At 41.2% G+C, this 19,964-nt stretch overlaps 1 protein-coding gene across 5 annotated transcripts in view; it reads right to left on the bottom strand.

Annotated features, from left to right (window-relative positions):
- Positions 1–19,964, bottom strand: part of LOC126482899 (uncharacterized) — a 387,862-nt gene that overhangs the window by 6,418 nt on the left and 361,480 nt on the right. For all 5 annotated transcript variants that reach the window (XM_050106576.1, XM_050106577.1, XM_050106573.1 and 2 more), the window contains exon 7: positions 11,194–11,434. In XM_050106576.1, coding sequence (XP_049962533.1) covers positions 11,194–11,434 — 241 coding nt within the window. The remainder of the gene's footprint in view (positions 1–11,193; positions 11,435–19,964) is intronic.

Genomic DNA, 19,964 nt, shown 5'->3' with positions numbered 1-19,964 from the left:
GCACCTTTCCTCCCATTTTTATCTGCATTTTCAATACATTGGACAGCACTCTTTCTCTTCTTGAACAGGATTCTAAGATTTTGTTTAATTAGAAGTCAACAATGGTCAATAAATATTAATATAATTTATGGAAATCAGCAGTAATTATTCATACCCCTAGCAACAATGGCCAACCCAGAAACAATAGTCAACTTCAGTAAAAATGGTCAATACGGAGCTGTGAAATCAAATAAAATTTAAACATTGATGCTGCAACAGTTGAAACCTAAATACAGTTTGTGCCAGCATGAGTTTTAACAGTTCCTATCTATCGACTGTTTAGTGTCTTGTTGGCAGTGTTGGTGTTCTACCAGAACTGGTTTTTCACTACAAAATCATGGTGAAGGTTAAGTAGAAGTTGTGTTCACTTTCAGAAGAATTCAAGATTATTTTTATCGAAACTGGTGGCATCATTCTGTGATGCGGCACCTGCAAAGTATTGGTACAATTGCAATTGATGACAAGCATCAAAGAAAAAGAATAAACCAATGCATCCAGAACAACTAACATATGAAGAACATTGAACTTTGCCAGTTGAAACCTAAGCAGACTGCTCTGATACACACCTCCGCTTCAGGATCTGAAAAGCAGTGGTCACTGAAGGAGTTCAGTCTGGATCTTGCCAGGGCACTAATCCAGTCAGGAATTCCAACAATCCTTATTCAAATCATTTCTTGAGAAATATATACAGGGGTCAGTAGTGGATGAGAGCACTCAGAAAAAGTTACATACAGTGAACTTATGAGAATTTTTGAGAGAAAGTAAAAGAGGCAATCAGTAAACAAAAAATGGGGTTCATTTTAGATGAAACTACTGATGAGCTCCAACGATATATTTTGCATGTGTTAGTTTTTCCATTATCTGGTGAATGGGTAAAACCTGTGCTTTCCAGGATGTACCAACCTGAGAAGACAGATGCCTGCACAATAATGCAATTATTCAATGACTCATGTATGAACCTGTGGCCAGGGGGCATAGAATACGAAAAAATCAGGCTTGTGTTGACAGATCAAGTACACACATGCCTTTGGCTTTCCAACAATTAAAGGGTGTATACTCCAACCATAAGCATGTGACATATATTGCACATGGTCTACAACATATTCGCAAAAGTATCTGGGAGAATTACTGTAGGGTAAATGTCTTCATTGCTATCCTGAAGAGGATTCTGGTAAAAGGCTCCCAGATGTTAAGTTTTCTATCAGGAAATGACAGGGCTCCACCTTCCACAGTTTCCTGTCATCACAAGGTGTGGTGCTTGGATAAGATGTGCACTCTTCTTGCGCGAAAACTTTGATAAAATTGAAAACTTCATATTTACCCTAGACACAATGTACAGCAGCAGGCATAAAGCAGACCAAACAATTGGTCAACAACAAAGACCTAGAGTTGGAATTTTTTGCAGTCTGTGGCTACAAGTATTTGCCTGATGTAATTCAGAGTTTGGAAGAAGAAGGTATGGAGTAACAGGAATGGTGGAAGAAGTTGATGAATGTTAGGGAAGACAAATTTGAATTACATTTGAAGAACAATCCAGATGAGGAAACCTTTGCAACTTTAACTGAACTTCCTTTGTGGGTGGTGGAAAGTTATGCTCCATTGGCTTCTATAGATGCCATGTGGAGTATCTGTGAATATAAGGAGCTGTTGTGCTCAAAGTGCCAGCAACTTAGTGTCAAAAACATTGAAATGATGTGTATAATCCAGTAGAGCAGAAACCTGTAAATGGCACATAGAAAGTTAATGTAGCTTGTTTAAACCTAAATAATTTCATCAGCACCTTTTTTGCACCTTTTTGTATGTATTTTCAGAACCTTTCTTCCCCCTTTTCTGGCCAGAATTAGAACCTTAAAATCCTTTCACTAGTTATAACATACACCATTTTCACCTGGCTTTAAAACGTGTTGTGAATCGAGAAGCTGTGGTCACAGTGTGAACAGGTTGGTTGTTGGTTGTTTTTGGGGAAGGAGACCAGACATCGAGGTCATCGGTCTCATCGGATTAGGGAAGGACAGAGAAGGAAGTCGGCCGTGCCCTTTGAAAGGAACCATCCCGGCATTTGCCTGGAGCGATTTAGGGAAATCACGGAAAACCTAAATCGGGATGGCCGGACGCGGGATTGAACCGTCGTCCTCCCGAATGCGAGTCCAGTGTGCTAACCACTGCGCCATCTCGCTCGGTGTGAACAGGCGAATGAGCACAGAGTGTGGGTGAGTGGCTCAGTTTATGCCTGGAGGTGTCAGTGACATAGTGGTAACTACAATAACATTTATTTATCGTCATGAGTTTACAGTGTTATAAGTGTCTTCAGAGTGGGGTTGGTGGCTGGCCATAAGCTTGTACACTCCTGGAAATTGAAATAAGAACACCATGAATTCATTGTCCCAGGAAGGGGAAACTTTATTGACACATTCCTGGGGTCAGATACATCACATGATCACACTGACAGAACCACAGGCACATAAACACAGGCAACAGAGCATGCACAATGTCGGCACTAGTACAGTGTATATCCACCTTTCGCAGCAATGCAGGCTGCTATTCTCCCATGGAGACGATCGTAGAGATGCTGGATGTAGTCCTGTGGAACGGCTTGCCATGCCATTTCCACCTGGCGCCTCAGTTGGACCAGCGTTCGTGCTGGACGTGCAGACCGCGTGAGACGACGCTTCATCCAGTCCCAAACATGCTCAATGGGGGACAGATCCGGAGATCTTGCTGGCCAGGGTGGTTGACTTACACCTTCTAGAGCACGTTGGGTGGCACGGGATACATGCGGACGTGCATTGTCCTGTTGGAACGGCAAGTTCCCTTGCCGGTCTAGGAATGGTAGAACGATGGGTTCGATGACGGTTTGGATGTACCGTGCACTATTCAGTGTCCCCTCGACGATCACCAGTGGTGTACGGCCAGTGTAGGAGATCGCTCCCCACACCATGATGCCGGGTGTTGGCCCTGTGTGCCTCGGTCGTATGCAGTCCTGATTGTGGCGCTCACCTGCACGGCGCCAAACACGCATACGACCATCATTGGCACCAAGGCAGAAGCGACTCTCATCGCTGAAGACGACACGTCTCCATTCATCCCTCCATTCACGCCTGTCGCGACACCACTGGAGGCGGGCTGCACGATGTTGGGGCGTGAGCGGAAGATGGCCTAACGGTGTGCGGGACCGTAGCCCAGCTTCATGGAGATGGTTGCGAATGGTCCTCGCCGATACCCCAGGAGCAACAGTGTCCCTAATTTGCTGGGAAGTGGCGGTGCAGTCCCCTACGGCACTGCGTAGGATCCTACGGTCTTGGCGTGCATCCGTGCGTCGCTGCGGTCCGGTCCCAGGTCGACGGGCACGTGCACCTTCTGCCGACCACTGGCGACAACATCGATGTACTGTGGAGACCTCACGCCCCACGTGTTGAGCAATTCGGCGGTACGTCCACCCGGCCTCCCGCATGCCCACTATACGCCCTCGCTCAAAGTCCGTCAACTGCACATACGGTTCACGTCCACGCTGTCGCGGCATGCTACCAGTGTTAAAGACTGCGATGGAGCTCCGTATGCCACGGCAAACTGACTGACACTGACAGCGGCGGTGCACAAATGCTGCGCAGCTAGCGCCATTCGACGGCCAACACCGCGGTTCCTGGTGTGTCCGCTGTGCCGTGCGTGTGATCATTGCTTGTACAGCCCTCTCGCAGTGTCCGGAGCAAGTATGGTGGGTCTGACACACCGGTGTCAATGTGTTCTTTTTTCCATTTCCAGGAGTGTATAATGCTTCATCAATGAAATGTGATGTCATTCTGCAGATCGGTGCAACAGTCGCTGGTGGCAGTGTAGAGGTGAGGAGGCATTGCCCACTGAATATTCTGCTATACAGTGTGGCTTCTACCTCATCAGCACTCTTGAAGACAGCACGTCACTTGTTCACATGGAGATTGCTGACTGTGGTCAAGGATGTTGGTTGTTGTGAAGGCTAGGCCCAGGTCATCCACCATGGATAGACCAAGACTACAGCAGCTGCTTACAAGTTGGCCCAGAGGCTGCACAAACTCACCAGACTTGTCATTGTGGAGACGGCAGCTTGCAGATATTCTGCAATTACTTTTAGTGGAGGAGGGCTTGCCACACACCATGACCCAGTTGCAGGCAATGGCAGACCACAGCTATGGTGCGCATGAAGTTGGCTGCATCTCGATGTTGAAATCAGCAAGCAGGCCATCATCAATCAGCTTGGCATGGTTTCACTGAAACTGTATTGACTATCATTCTCTCTGGTTCTAGAGACACAGAAAGAATGGCAGCATGGCTGAATGTGTCTTTGAGTTCCAAAATCCTCATTATTTAAAGGACTGATCTTGCACCAATGATGCAGTGGCTCTGGGTGTATGAGCACATTTGCCCTCGTTTATCGGTCCCGTCAGTGCTCCTAGCCTCACCGTGGTAATTCAGTAATTATTCTGCGTCACTGAGCTCCAGTCTTTCTGGCTACATTTGACTTTGCAGTGACAACCTGCCACTGAAGTTATGAACTGTTGCTTCACAGTTCCCTGTTATGCAGCACTGCAATGTTTGCATTTCTGCCTGCCTCACTCTGAGATTGTGTGGCAATGCTCACCTCACGCCCTGACTCTGCTATGTCAGCAGTACACCTTGTTGACATTCCACTTGGCACATCAGCCAAGAGCCAGCCTTTTCTGTTCTGAGCTCACCTCTGCAACACTCTTAGATCTAATTACATAACTGTAAACTGTGTCCACTGCACCAACTGTTTTACTCTTGAGAATTGACGTACATGGAATGTCTCTCTGTTTCCTAATTCTATACCATTTTCCTTAAGTTTCAGTTTGCTGAACTCTCTTTCACATTTATGCTACATTATCCTTATTTTTGTCTTTGCATGTTTATCAGGTGGATTTTTTTAACCTGATGTTTTGGTATTTCATCTGGAAGTTTATCTTTGAAACAAAAGTTTCCCTTACACTTCCTCAAAACACATATCATTAAACTATGATTACACAACTACTTGCAGTACTTCCTAGTACAATACACTGATCGGTAGAGCCAGTTACCTCTCTTATTTTACAGCTAGTTACAGATTGACTACACCTTGCAGTGCCATGCTTCTTTATACTATCTTTTTATTAAAATCGACTCTTGTGTTTCTTGCACTTTACTGTGTGTATTGAATCTTAGTGATGCCATATGCAGTTTAAGTGGTCCTACCTTCACGGTAATAGAACCCTGTGACAATGTAACACATACATCTGTCTCCTTCAGTTGAAACAACGTCTTACAAATTTGACTGAGTTTTTCTGAACAGTTACATGATGTTTTCTCTTACCCATATTTCCTATCACACTGCAAGTATTGGCAGGCACATATTCTTGAAAGGATTCAGTCCCGTTGGCTTGATCTTTAGCCTTACTATCATTTTCCTCCTCCCCCCCCCCCCCCCCTCACCTCCCTCTCGTCCCCCCACCTCTTGCCCCTAACCAATTGGTGACAAAGCTGAGTCCTTCAGAAATAAATGTACCTGTACTACTACATTAGCCACAACATTTGCAACATGACCAACATCATCAACAGCTTTCTGTGTATTCTGAATAGTATCTACCTTAAAGCCACCATCTGCAATTACTGTCTGCACAATGCAAAAGTCAGTGGCACATGTATTTCCCAGTACATCTGGCCCAGTCTACAAGGCCTCAAAACAACAATCAATATCACCCACTGGTGTAGATACTACTGCACCTAAATCAAGATCAACCATGTTGCTTCTCAAATGCCAATTTTCTTCCTTATAGTACACAGTTACTTCATTTGGCACCTCAAGACAGTTGAGATATTGCTTTTTCACAAGGTTTTGGAGCTGATACTGTTATGTTATTCTCCATTACTTGCACACTATTAGTGCTTTGTGTATAAAGTAAATTTACAGGAACTGCCACAATCTTCACTCTCTGTGTTTGCTCCAGGGTAGAACCTTGTGAAATGGACAATGACATGGTTGACCTGCTAGCAATTATTCAAACCCCAGCAAAGGAGGAAAACCTAAAATGATGATGCAGACACTTAAATAGACTAGCATACACTATTACAACCAAATGTTCAGCTAGAATGGTTACTCACGAGTATCAGTATCTCATACTCCAAGACAATGAATGAGCTAGGCTTACAACACAATACAGTATGTCTTGAAATGGTACAAATTGATATACACCATCTTTGATCACTGCCTATGTTCACTCCTTTTATCCAATACATATAAATGCAACTAGACACTTGCCAGAAAACTCACTGACTCCTTATGTTCCCTGCAGCCAAACAAAAACGTGCACACTAAACTGCAACCCTGCAGCAGTTGAGCCATATTCCCAGGAATGGGAGCAGACATGGTTCCACTGTCACTGAAGTCCTGAGGTGACATCCATTTCTAATACCAATGATGTGACCCAGGTAGCTGGGGTCATGTTGTGTGAGTGGCCCAGTTTATGCCCAGAGGTGACAGTCATACAGTGATATTTGCAATAATTTTTATTTATCGTGGTGAGTTTCGGGGCAGCAGTTGGCGGCCGGATGTAAGTGCACATTCTGTGAAGAAGTGCTGATGCCTCATCGGCAAGCCATGATGTCACTCATCAGGTTAGTGGCATGGCCACATGCTGTGCTGGTGGCAGCACAGGAATGTGGAGCCGTCACCCACGGAACATTCAGCGATACAGTGCGGCTCCCACCTGAGCGCTCTTGAAGACAGATTGTTGCGCAATTAGGTCAAGATTATCAACTGTGGTCCAGTGTGTTGGTTGTCATGAAGACTAGGTCCTAGTGGTCTACCATGAATTGACCAAGATTGCAGCACATGCTCATGAGTCTGCCAGGAGGCTGCACAAATGTGCCACAACTGTCAGTGTGGAGATGGTAGCTCGCAGATCGTCTGCAATGACCTGTAGTGGAGGATTGGCCACACACTGGTCTTCTAATCTGTGATACCTAGTGGACAGCAATGGCAGACTACGGCTATGGTATGCATCAGGTTGGCTGCATCTTGGTGTTGAAGTCAGCAAGCAGGTAGTAGGCAGGCCATCATCAGTCTGCTTGTCATGGTTCACTGAAACTCAATAGACTGTCATTTTCTCTGGTTCTACTGATATGGATAGCATGGCAGCATGACTGAATGTGTCTTTGAGCTCCAAAAGCCTTGTAATTTGAGGTCTGAGCCTGCATCTAAGACACGGTGGCTCTAGCTTATCAGTGCATTTGCCTTCCCGTATTGGTCCTGTCAGCACACCTTGTCTCCTGTAGTTCAGTAATTATGCTGGGTCATTGAGCTCAGGTCTTTCTGATTACATTTGACTTTACAGTGGTGCCCTGGCAATGAAGTTACGTAATGTTACATCAGAGTGCCTTGTTATGCAGCACTACAACATTTGCATTTCTGCCTTCCTCAGTCTAAGGTTGTGCGGCAATGCTCATCTCTGACATCCATTACATCAGCAGTGTGCCTTGTTAATGTTCTGATTGGCACACTGGCCCAGACCTAGCCTTTACAAAACATTCACAATAAAATTATACTGCTGCACAATACATGGACCAACTGTAACCAGTATGGACATATGAGTAAAAGTTTTGTTAAAACTTTCCATACTGTCAGCTTTTGCAGCTGAAGTTCAAGGCTTGCTTTTTGAACAGACATCTGTGGACTACGATGGTAACATGCCCTGAAATGGTGAGTATCCTCTTCAGACACTTTCCGTTGCCCCGTGCTTTTCCTTTTACACACACATCTGGTCATCTGAATTGACTGTACCATTGTCGGATGTTTTTGCCACATGAGGGCAGACTTTAAATGAAACACACGTTGAGCTCAAACCACAGATTCACACAAAATGCTTCACACTCAGATGTCACCATTCTGCATATATGGCACTGCGAGGGGGAACAACAAATTGGTACTCAGGCATGTGATTATTTAAAACTGTTTGAGTTACACTTTAATTGTAACCTTGAACCAAAACTTTACAATGCTTTCAGTTGATACTATTAATATTTATAAGTGGGAAATCCCTTTATGGATACCCTGTACTTTATTGGCTTTCTTGTGTTTGGCTTTTGTGTAGTGTAAGGAGTATGCATTTAAATTTAATAGTATTAAATTTTCTTGCTGAAAATTAAACTGATGAAACCAATTTGTATGTAAAGTGATGAGTCTGTGGATGTACTAAAATGTTGTACATAAATTTAACTATGATTAGATATACTGGTTCAGAAGCCATCAGTGTCTTTGTAAGCATTAATTGTTGGAACTGCTTGCTAGCAAGAGTATATGCTAATGAATGTAATGAAACAATGTGCTTCACATTTATCCAAGTGTCATCGAACCTGACGAGTGTAATGGAAATACTGATTTCAAGATTAGACAAAATTAACTAATAACTATATTGTTAATTGCTCTTCAGCTTATGAGTGCAAAGTTGTGCACAGCACTACAGGTATCATACAGTGACAGTGCCAACATTTAAGGCAAGATGACATAGTTTCAGCCTGTGTGGGGAAACTGTATATTTGATACATGAAGCACTCCAAAAATAACCATATTATGGAGTACAATGAACAGGAGTCATCATGTACTTATTGAGGTGGAAGAACTGTGAGCCTTATCTGCAGCAGAGAAGTGAAGTTAAAGAAGATACACTGATTTAACCAAAATTTTGAGGGACTATTATTTGTGTGATGTTATTTTCATATCTATTTAACTACCATCACGATTGAACTTTATTTATTCTACAACACAAAAATAAACTGAAGCACCAAAGAAACTGGTATAGGCATGCTTATTCAAATATAGAGATATGTAAACAGGCAGAATATGGCACTGTGGTCATCAATGCCTATATCAGATGACAAGTGTCTGGTGCAGTTTTTAGATTGGTTACTGCTGCAACAATGGCACGTTATCAAGATTTATAAGTGAGTTTGAACATGATGTTATAATTGGCGCACAAGCAATGGGACACAGAATCTCTGAGGTAGTGATGACGTGGGAATTTTCCTGTAAGACAATTTTATGAGCATACTGTGAATATCAGGAAGCTGATAAAACATAAAATCTCCAATATTGCTGCAGAAAAAAAAAAAAAATCCTGCAAGAATAGGACCAACGATGACTGATGAGAAGTGTTCAACATGACAGAAGTGCAACCCTTCTGCAAATTGCTGCAGATTTCAATGCTGGGCCATCAACAAGTGTCAGCATGCGAACCATTCAACAAAACATTGATATGGGCTTTCGGAGCTGAAGGGCCACTCATGTACCTTTGATGAGTGCATGACGCACAGCTTTACACCTCATCTGGGCCCATCAACACCAACATTGGACTGTTGATGACTGGAAACATGTTGCCTGGTCGAACAAGTCTCTTTTCAAATTGTATCGAGTGGATGGACGTGTATGAATCCATGAACCCTGCATGTCAGCAGAGGACTGTTCAAGCTGGTGGAGGCTCTGTAATTGTGTGGGATGTGTGCAGCTGGAGTGATATGGAACTCCTGATATTTCTAGATATGACTCTGACTAGTGACTTGTACATAAGCATCCTGTCTGATCACCTGTACCCATTCATGTCCATTGTGCATTCGACAGACTTGGGGAATCCCAGCAGGACAATGTGACACCCCACATACCCAGAATTGCTACAGAATGGCTCCAGGAACACTCCTCTGAGTTTAAATACTTCCACTGGCCACCAAACTCCCGATACATGAACATTATTGAGCATATCTGGGATGCCTTGCAATGTGCTGTTCAGAAGAGATCTCCAGCCCCTCATACTCTTACGGATTTGTGGACAGCCCTGCAGGATTCATGGTGTCAATTCCCTCCAGCACTACTCCAGACATTAGTTGAGTCCATGCCACGCCGTGTTGTGGCACTTCTGCATGCTCATGGGGGCCATACATGATATTAGCCTGTTGTACCAGTTTCTTTGGCTCTTCAGTGCATTTGTATGACAAAGCAGTCCCCAAGCTTACTATAATTTTTCTGATTTGAGGAGCTGTTGCAACATGTGTTGCAGGCAGTGGGGTCTTGATGGTACATCTAGGAAGTCTACTTTTCAACCCTAACAAGGTATTCAACACCTAATTATCAATTCTTACAAAATACAATTCATAAGAAAATATATTCTAAGACACACACACACACACACACACACACAAAGATACACCACAAGGGAATTGTCTGAATGGGCAGATGTGATGTTCCTTACAAACAAATGATTACAATTTCAGAAAAATTGGATGATTAATTCAAGAAAAAGAGCTTCACAAATTGAACAAATCAATAATGCGTTGGTCCACCTCTGGTCCTTAAGCAAGCTGTTATTTGACTTGGCATTCATTGATAAAGCTGGTGGATATCATGCCAAATTCTGTCCAATTGGTGCATTAGTTCATCAAAATCCTGAGATGCTTGGAGGAGCCTGCCCATAATGCTCCAAACATTCTCAGTTGGGGAGAGATCCGGTGACGCTGCTGACCATGGTGGGGTATGGCAAACATGAAGACAAGCAGTAGAAACTCTCAACATGTGTGGGCAAGCATTATGAGGCTGAAATGTAAGCCCAGGATGGCTTGCAAGGAGGGCAGCAAAATACAATGTAGATATTGCATATAAGAGTCATCTCAAATAATTTCACAAGGCAGCTTGGCCTATCTCTAGTTATCATAAACGAAATTTGGGGCAGTGGATAACTTGTCTCCTGGGAAGCTTGTCTCCATGCATCACTTGTGGTCTTGGAAAGTATAATAGGTAGTTTCGACTGTTCTGGAGAGGAGCTATTGGCCACTCAATGACAAGATTATCAGTGACTTTTATTTTTTAAGAAAGTGCACACAAACTGATTTCAAGCTACATTGCTTTTAGAACTTTGAAAACATAACTTGGGAATCATGCTGTAATACTTAGCAGACCAGTAGATGTCTTTGTCTGGGCATTTCAAAATGAATTTGGTTGGAAACTAGATTATACAGGAGTACCTTACATTACACTTTGCACAGTATACTACTATGGGAGTTGCTGGGGTACAGGAGAATGTTGCTTCTAACATGAAAGAAAACAACTAAAGGAATTGTTTGAAGTATATGTACAAGTTTACATACTTGTTACAGTGATATATATGCTCTCCAGGACTAGCAGTGAGAACGCTCAGGGCACTCTCCGTGGCTCCATTGGCAGCAGGTCCTACTTCAGCATTGTGGAACAGACGATCCCCTTCTTGGTTTAAAAATGTCATATTGATGCTCACAGCATTTGCTGCACCACAGCCACTATCTCGTAAGATTTGTTGTGCTTGTACAAAATTTTCAGCTGCGAGCAGTGCACGTGTTATGAAGTAGCGAGCTAGTAAAATACAAATCAGACAACTTCTTATAGTTTTCTTTTAACAGGAAACTATTAAAACAGAAATACTGTACTTAGCAGAAGTAAGGGATGCAAGGGTTGGCAACATTATAAATTAGAAAATTAATATTAAAATCATAGAAACTGTGAAGATGAATGAGAGTAATATGTACTAGATAGTAAATGGACATTTCATTAAAGGCATTATTTCAAAACAAACACTGATTACTCTTTGGGTGTTCTAAATAAATATTACAAATTTTGGTGGTTGAAGAGATGAAATGAGCAGGATGAGACCATAAGAGTCAATTTGTGATTCAGGCTATGCTGAAGTAGGATTGCACAGCTTCCTTCAATAAGTGAGGTAAGGAAGAAGACAGGGAGAAAAATGTGTATAGAGTATTCACTGCAGTGGAAATTTATAAGAATCATTTTTAAAGTAAGAACCTTTTTGTAAGGGAGTTAGAGAAACTGTATTTATGAATCTAAATTGTATCAAAAACTACAATATGCACATTTTTCCACTTTTCAACATAGTCACCATGAACATTTAAACATTTGTCAAGTCATGGCACAAGCTTTTGGATCCCAGCATCAAAGAACTCTGCTATTAGTGAGCAACAGTTTCTTCCAACATGTCATCATTTTCCAAATACTTTCCACCACGAAATTTCTTCAGTTTTGGAAACAGATGAAAGTTTGATGGAGCTAATCCAGGGCTGTATGTGTATGATCCAATAATTCCCAATGAAACTTGTCCAATTGCATCTTTATTCTTTTTGCAGCATGAGGCTAAGCATTGTCATGAAGCAGAATGACGCCTGTAGGGAGCAGTCCCCACAGGTGATTTTGAATAGCGCATCTAAGCTTTAGTAAAGTTTCACAGTACCTCTCAGCATTTATTATCATTCCTCTTGGCAGAAAATGTAACAAAAGAATTACTTTCTAGTCCCAGAAGTGGCCATGATTTTCCATGTTGAAGGTTCTTGTTTGAAGTTTTGTAGTTCCATTGGGGAGTTTAAATGATGCCATTCACTGGATTGATGTTTATTCTCTGGAGTGCAGTGCACAATCCATGTTTCATCACCAGTCACAATGTGACTCAAGAATTTATCATCATCCTTGTGATAGCGCTCTAAAATGGACAAATTGTTTTGTGTTATTCTGTCAACATTTTTGGCACCCATCTTGCACACATTCTTTTGTAGTGACGTTAGGCAGTAAGAATGTGAATAACTACTGATCTTGAAACTTGTAGAAATTTCTGGTGCAGCTAATCAACAGTGAAGTGCCTACTTTGGAGAACTGTTTCATCAACTTTCTGTGTCAAGTCTTCATTCATGACAGTAGGCCATCAGATCATTCTTCATCATGAACATTTGTCCTTCCTTCATTTAACAGCTTACACTATTTATGCACATTTCCATCATTCATTATATCTGCACCATAAATGTCAACAAGCTGCCAGTGAATTTCAGCAAGACAAACTTGTTTTGCATTTAAGAACTGAACAACTGAGCACCTTCACAATCGGCAGGATTACTGACTGACATTGCGACAAACGAAGCACTATAGCCATACAAGCAACGCTGGCAGAGACATGAAACATAATGGCAGTGTAGTGAGAGACTTGCCAAGAGTGGCCGACCATGAACAGATGTCATGTGACAGGATGCGCGGACATGATGTGCTATCAGTTCTTACTTTAAAAATGAGCCTCATATACACAAAATATCCATCCTAAGAGTTGTTAGGTATATTTTATCTGGTAATTCAGCAGATATTTGCAGTTTTGATTTTTGCAATGTGTATTTTGTAGCCCAAACAAATAATACACATCACATCTTTCATGTGAACCCTGTCGATGGAAAGTGTCAGTTTGTTTCCTGTGACAAATAAAATGTTTTTTTAAAGTAAAATTTTACATGCTCATTTGATAAAGTGAAACCAAATTAGTCTAGTGTGATATATGTTTCTTTGACATTTATTAACGGGAACATTAAAAAATGATGAATAACCAATACTTCAGCAGCAACTGAGCAGTGTTTATAGTTAAAATTTCGCTACTTGAGGCAGTGTAGTTGGAAAACTATTTACCTAATGGGTACCCACTTTATAGGAATGATGTTCAAACTGTGCACTGCAGGATTTGCATTGTTAGTACTGGTAGTGACATGATGTGCCATCAGGTACTGGTACTGGTGTGGTGTTCTAGTGTTGAAAAACAAGCACCAGTGCAAATTACAGTTGTAGACAGTCAACATAGGTCTGGACAAGATGAGCAGGGCGTTACTCATAAAGCTGTTTTATCAAAAAAACACAATAGTGCTGCTGCTTTTCACAAGTATCAACACATTAAAGGAATATGGAGAGGCCATCTTTCCAAACTGGGGTTGAAGAACATTTGGAGAAAACCAAATCATTGGCCAGTTGTTCCAAACTAGTGGCCACCAAGATCGCCAGATCTGAACTCATGTGATTTTGGCTGTGACATTACTACATGCTGGAGACTGAAGATGAGCATAGTAAGGTAGGTAGCCAATACCCCAACTGAGATATTTTAGGCAACAGTAGAGCAATCTTTAGTGCGGTTTCATGCTAGACAGATGCAGATGGTCATCACATTGAGCAATGTTTGTAGGCTGGAATGTAAACATGGTAGGCGATTAACAAATTCTACCCTTTCATGTGTAAATTAAAATGTGTTTCTTTAAAATATTCATTCATCACAAAGTTTCACTGTACTACAATCACTTGTTTTATGTGGGAGCACTCTCAGGTCACGAAAGTTTTATTATAACCATCCTGCACTTTTGCAGTGATGTTCTTCGTCACCATTTTGCACCTCAAACATTGTTATATACACTTATGTGGCACATGACCACATGCTTTTAATGTCAAAGTAGACAATTAAAATTTTTTTTTCTCAATGCCTTTCATTAAGCACTGTTGGGGTAAAAACAAGGTTGATAGCTGCCTTGTTCATCCTTGGTTGCAGGTTTTAGGCCATGTGACAGCAAAATCAAACCTCTGTAGTAAGGAACTTTCTTTGCATTGGTGTTTCTAAATAGTTAATTTATGACTCCCTCTTGCCGTTTGCTGAATATTATATTATATTTCCTTTCCAAACTCTTGTGCAGCCACACTATGTACAACTAAGCTGAGAAGCTTAAATTTTGCTTCAATGCTCAGCAGAACAAAAAAGGTATTATTAATTTCAATTCATGGCTGAACAATGATGTTGCCCATTATGAGTATGATGAACTTCCAGAGTGAAATTTAACTGAAAAAAGTCTACTTTATCTTGAGTTTTGTGACTTATGCAGAGGAGTAAGCTGTAAAGAAATCAACAATTCTGCAGAAGCAGAAGCATGTGAAATTGCGAGCAGGCTTGAAGCAGTGCATTATATAACTACAAAAAAACAAAACCAAGACATTGAAGACATACCAAGATATGTATCAGTTACGTAACACTTCAACAAAAATTAAATAAAGCAAACCAACTACTTGCAAATCATCACGATGCAGCCAGAGTTACCAATTTAGCCTGTTTAATTAACTACATCTTAAATGGAAGTGAACATAAATAACATTCATCTATGTTATGAATAATTTTTGACATTGAAGATGTAACAAATACTTAATCTATGAATATATCAGTACAAAAAAAATGCTGTAAAAGGATTGTATTGCTAAAATACACAGGCCAGAAAACGCGTCTCAAGAATTTTGTTGCACAGACCAAGTTGCCAAAGTAACATCACTACTATATAACAGTTCTGAAAAGTTGAAGAAATTAATGAAATTAATTCACTGAAGAACAGATACTTACAGTGCCGGCCGGAGTGGCCGAGCGGTTCTAGGCGCTACAGTCTGGAACCGTGCGACTGCTGCGGTCGCAGGTTCGAATCCTGCCTCGGGCATGGATGTGTGTGATGTCCTTAGGTTAGTTAGGTTTAAGTAGTTCTAAGTTCTAGGGGACTGATGACCTCAAGGAGTTAAGTCCCATAATGCTCAGAGCCATTTGAACCAGATACTTACAGTAAGGGTCAACATACACGATTAGCAAATGGAATAAGAAATGGGTGCTCCCTGTTGCATAGTTACTGAAAAAAATGGCATGTTAAGTGAAATCTAATTTTTTGTTACAGCTTCCTGAGTGAAAATTTGCTAGATACTCTTGTCATCATGTTCAGTGCATTGGATGTATTCCAGTGAATGTCACTACTGGTTCGACAACAATTTAACTTAACTGTAAAGAATGAAAGAGCACTCAGGCACCAACCTTGGCTACGAATGGATAGTAGAATTTGTGACAGAAATTAATTTTTTTGAATTAATTTCATCACTTGAAGTATCTAGTTTACTAACTTCATCTCTACATCAGTTATCTGCAAGTGAAAAGGAACAACTATAACAATTACTTGCTCATTAGAGGATATCATTAGCAATGCAGAAGACAAATTATTAGGCTCTCTAATCATGGGTAATTTTAAACCTCAAGCTACACCAGGTTTTTTCATCTTTCACTCTTTAACATAAATGTTCAAATGAGATTAAAGAAAAAGTAGCCTTGGGATTATATTAAAAAGTCAAAGGATCTGTACAAATTACATTGGCAGATGAGTTAATTCATGACTCTGGGCTGCAGACACATTGTGATTAAATATATCACTGGATTGCACACCTGTCAGGAATTGTTATTTTATTTTTAATGCTACAAGCACAGAGTGTCTTCTGAATGTCATTGTGTGATGGAATATATAATGGTGACCCCATGGATAGTTGAGAGTTGGTGTTCATATTGTCAATAAGCACACCCGTGTGTATCTTGGCCAAGTGGGGTCAGCTAATTGTGTTAGAACGTGAATATTTTGGATAATGTGTACTTTGACTTGAAAACATGCACAGTGACACCTATAGACACCAAAGATCTTATGTGGGTGTAAAATTTAAACCTCAATTTTTGTAGCAGTTATAAATTAAAAACTGAGTCTTAAGTTTGTTGTTTTAGGATTGAAGTCTAAGTTCTTCAACACATTTCTTGTGCTTTGGTGCAGGAAGAGCCTTAATGAGTACATCTACCATCATATCTTCTGTTGGCTGATATTCCAGTTTCACCAGATACTCTTCTAGAGCCTGATGTATGAAGTGATATTTTATACGAGTGTGCTTCAACTTTGAGTGAGAAACTGTATTATGTGCTAACTTCTCAGATGACTGATTGTCAGTGAACAGGGTGATGTCTGACAGTTTTCCTTCTCTTTCAGGAATGTTGACAGGTGAATTGCTCCCTTTGCTACTGGTGCTAGGCTCATGTACTCAGCTTCAGTCAATGAAAGAGCAATGGATCTACACTTGAGTGAACACAGTGAGATTGCTGATCAGGATAAGGTGAATCTGCAGCCCGTATACCACTTCCTCTCAGCTCCAGAACTTGCCCAACAGCAGCTGTGAAACTGAAGATTCCTTCCTAATCCTTGATGTAGGTCACTTTTTTGTCCATGATTCCTTTGAAGTATTTAAGGATTCACTTAGCTGCATGCCAGTGAATAAAAGTATGGCTTTTATTGTACTGGGGTAGCTTATTGACAGCATAGCTTATGTCAGGTTGAGTACTGATGGCAATGTATGTCAACACTGCAATCAGTTCTCTGAATGGGTAATGAGTATAATCTTCTGTATTCATAGCTGTTGCATCCAACTATTTCCCATTTGCCAATGGAGTCCTTAATGGCTTGCAATCATCCATTCTGAACCAATGTAAAACTTCTATTATATAGCCACTTTGACATAATGGAAAATCCAGAACTGTCATTTTGACATAAGTAATTTTGTCAACAGTTTGATTTACTTTGATGCCCAGGTAACACCTTATGGCACCAAAATCCTTGACATACTTTGGCAGATAACTCATCCTTGATTTGTTTTGTTCTTTGGTGGTTTGCTGAAGTGAATATAGTATCATCTAGATAAATTAGTACAATGACTAGAAATTTTTGAACTCTGTCTGCAAAGATGTTTGGATCTGAATTTGAGGAATGCAATACAACAGACATTAGGATTGAATTTAACATGGCATACCACTGCGGACCAGCTTGGCATAGCCCATAAATGGCTTTTCTCATTTTGCACACTTCAGTGTTTGGAGTGAGTCTCATGCCTTCTTGACTATATGAATATCTTTCTTCATATATTTTATCTTTTTTAAGAATTTGACCAGTGAGTCCAGCTGTTCATGAATATTTCTGTGTCAGTTTCATCACTGAGAAATTCAGTGGTGATATCAATCTCTAAACACACAAATCAAATTTGACTGGCTGAGAAAACGTAAGTCAAATTTGACCGACAGAGGAATGAGTAGTCAAATGATTCAATTCTTGCAACTGGAGAGAATGTTACCACAAAGTCAACTCCAGGCCACTAGCTGAATCCTCATGCAATTATTCTTGCTTTTCTCCTCAGCCTCCACTCCTCATGATCTGGACCACATAATTCACCAGCGACATTCACCACTGTTGTATTTGAAATGAAGTTAGCATCATGTACTGAAACATCTGATAAATCCACACCTGGCACAGGCTGCTGAGCAGGTGTGACACTTGAAGAATTGTTATCTTCATCATATAATAAGTTATTGTCTGGATTGAATTGTTGGCTTTTAATGACCTGAAGTCTGTCTTCTTCAGAGCTGTAAAATTATTCATCATCTGATTGTTTGCAGCTTGTATACTTAGTTTATTCTTGAAAAAAATTCATCTCCTATGTGTACCTTCTTAATGCAAAAGCTACATTTTTCCTTTTTTGGTTTTGTTTTGAGTTTTGTTCTGATTTCTCACTGTCACTCACAGCACTTTTTGCATCTACACTGACTTCAACCACAATTGGAAATGCGTTGGTACCCTGTGTTCCTCCCTCGCCACTGCTCACAGTCCTCCATAGATGGTCTCGGGATAGACCATGACCATCAAACTTCCCTCCAGCAAATAAATTACTGGATCACACTTTCCCCTCAACATATGCCTTCCCTTTGATCAAATCAGTCTCTCTGGCATGCCAGCATCCTTGCCACAAATGCCCCACCCCTGTCTCTTCATTTGTATCACTGGTGTCCCATGTGAACACACTGGACACTTCTCACGTCAGCTGCAGCCATACCAACTGTTCAATACTCATACCTTACCTACCAAAACTTCAAGAAAAGATCCAGTCATACCTCATGGAAGTGCCAGCCATGGCACGATCATTAATTCACATTCTACCCACTGCAAAAGCAGTCACCAATCCCATTATCATCTTCCCTTCAGTGCTCCGCACTACCACTGTGAATTATTATTGAATTCTTCAATGCTGTGGACAAGTTAGGCAATGGATGTTGACATAATGGTGATTTATTGTCAATAATGCTGCTTTACAGTCTTCCAGATAGTTATGACAATATTAGTCTCTCTGCACGGAATTATGCATTAAGTGGATTGAAATATTCACTGCAATATCCATCAATGACGTACAAAAAGTGGAATATCTGTGACTTAACCACTGACCTTTGTGTGTTCTTAGTGTCCAAACAGAAAAGACATGTACCTCTTTCTGTGTAATTATTCATGAAATAAAGCAATGGCTCATTCATTCTTGATGGGAAGAAATGCTGAGGTTGACAGTGGCAGTTGAAGGCGAATTGCACGAGTGAAAGTGGTTGAAAAGGCATCCTCTTGCATTCAATTCCTTCAATGTGTTCTGGGTGCAGCATTGTTGATCATCAACCTGTGGTAAGTGTGTAGTAGTTGAACACAGAAACAGGTTAACATAGCCAATAGGTTATAGTTGTCATGTGAAGATTGGCAGTGGGTGGCAGTTGAGCTGCTTGGCAGTGATTTATGCAGAAGAGATGTGGTGATAATATGCTGTACAGTCAGAGAGGTGTGCACAATGATGCCAGTAATAGGGTAGCTGGGTGACAAGGCTTGGAATGGTGTACTGGTGTATGCGCTTTGCTCGCTGTATGCTTGGGGTCAATGACAATGCTGGTGCTGTGTAGAACAGGAAGTTGGTGTGGTCAGATTTTAGGTGAGGTGGATGTGACCAAGCTTGCATTCTCACTCTTGTTATCATGACGGTTGTGTGTCAGAGGCACAAGCCGCTCACACACTTTGGTGAGGCAGCAGGTTTGTCATTATTACATTGTGGGAGCAACATGTTCTTTGTACGAAGTGCATCCAATAATGCACGGCTGTTGGCGTAGAGTTGGTGAATCACCAGGAGCTCATCAGCTGAGGAGGCATATTGCTTGAGTGTGTTGATGGACATATGATTGTTTTCCTGTTGTTTGTCTTGAATGGTTGATGTACTGGGTAGGTTGCAATGTTCTAGGTTCATCCTTAGTTGATAGTCATTGTGTGGTAGCAAGTTGATGTCAGAATTTGGGTCTGACATAGTGTGGTTCATCAAAGGGAAGGAAGCAGGCGGCAAAGTCAAAAATACAGTTCTCGGAAGTGGGACCAGCAGAAGCAGAAGCCTTACGAAACATCCG

Source organism: Schistocerca serialis, chromosome 1, assembly GCF_023864345.2.
Source record: "Schistocerca serialis cubense isolate TAMUIC-IGC-003099 chromosome 1, iqSchSeri2.2, whole genome shotgun sequence".
Lineage (NCBI taxonomy): Eukaryota > Metazoa > Arthropoda > Insecta > Orthoptera > Acrididae > Schistocerca > Schistocerca serialis.
The sequence above is the reverse complement of the archived record's forward strand: the minus strand, read 5'-3'. Positions and strand labels throughout refer to the sequence as shown.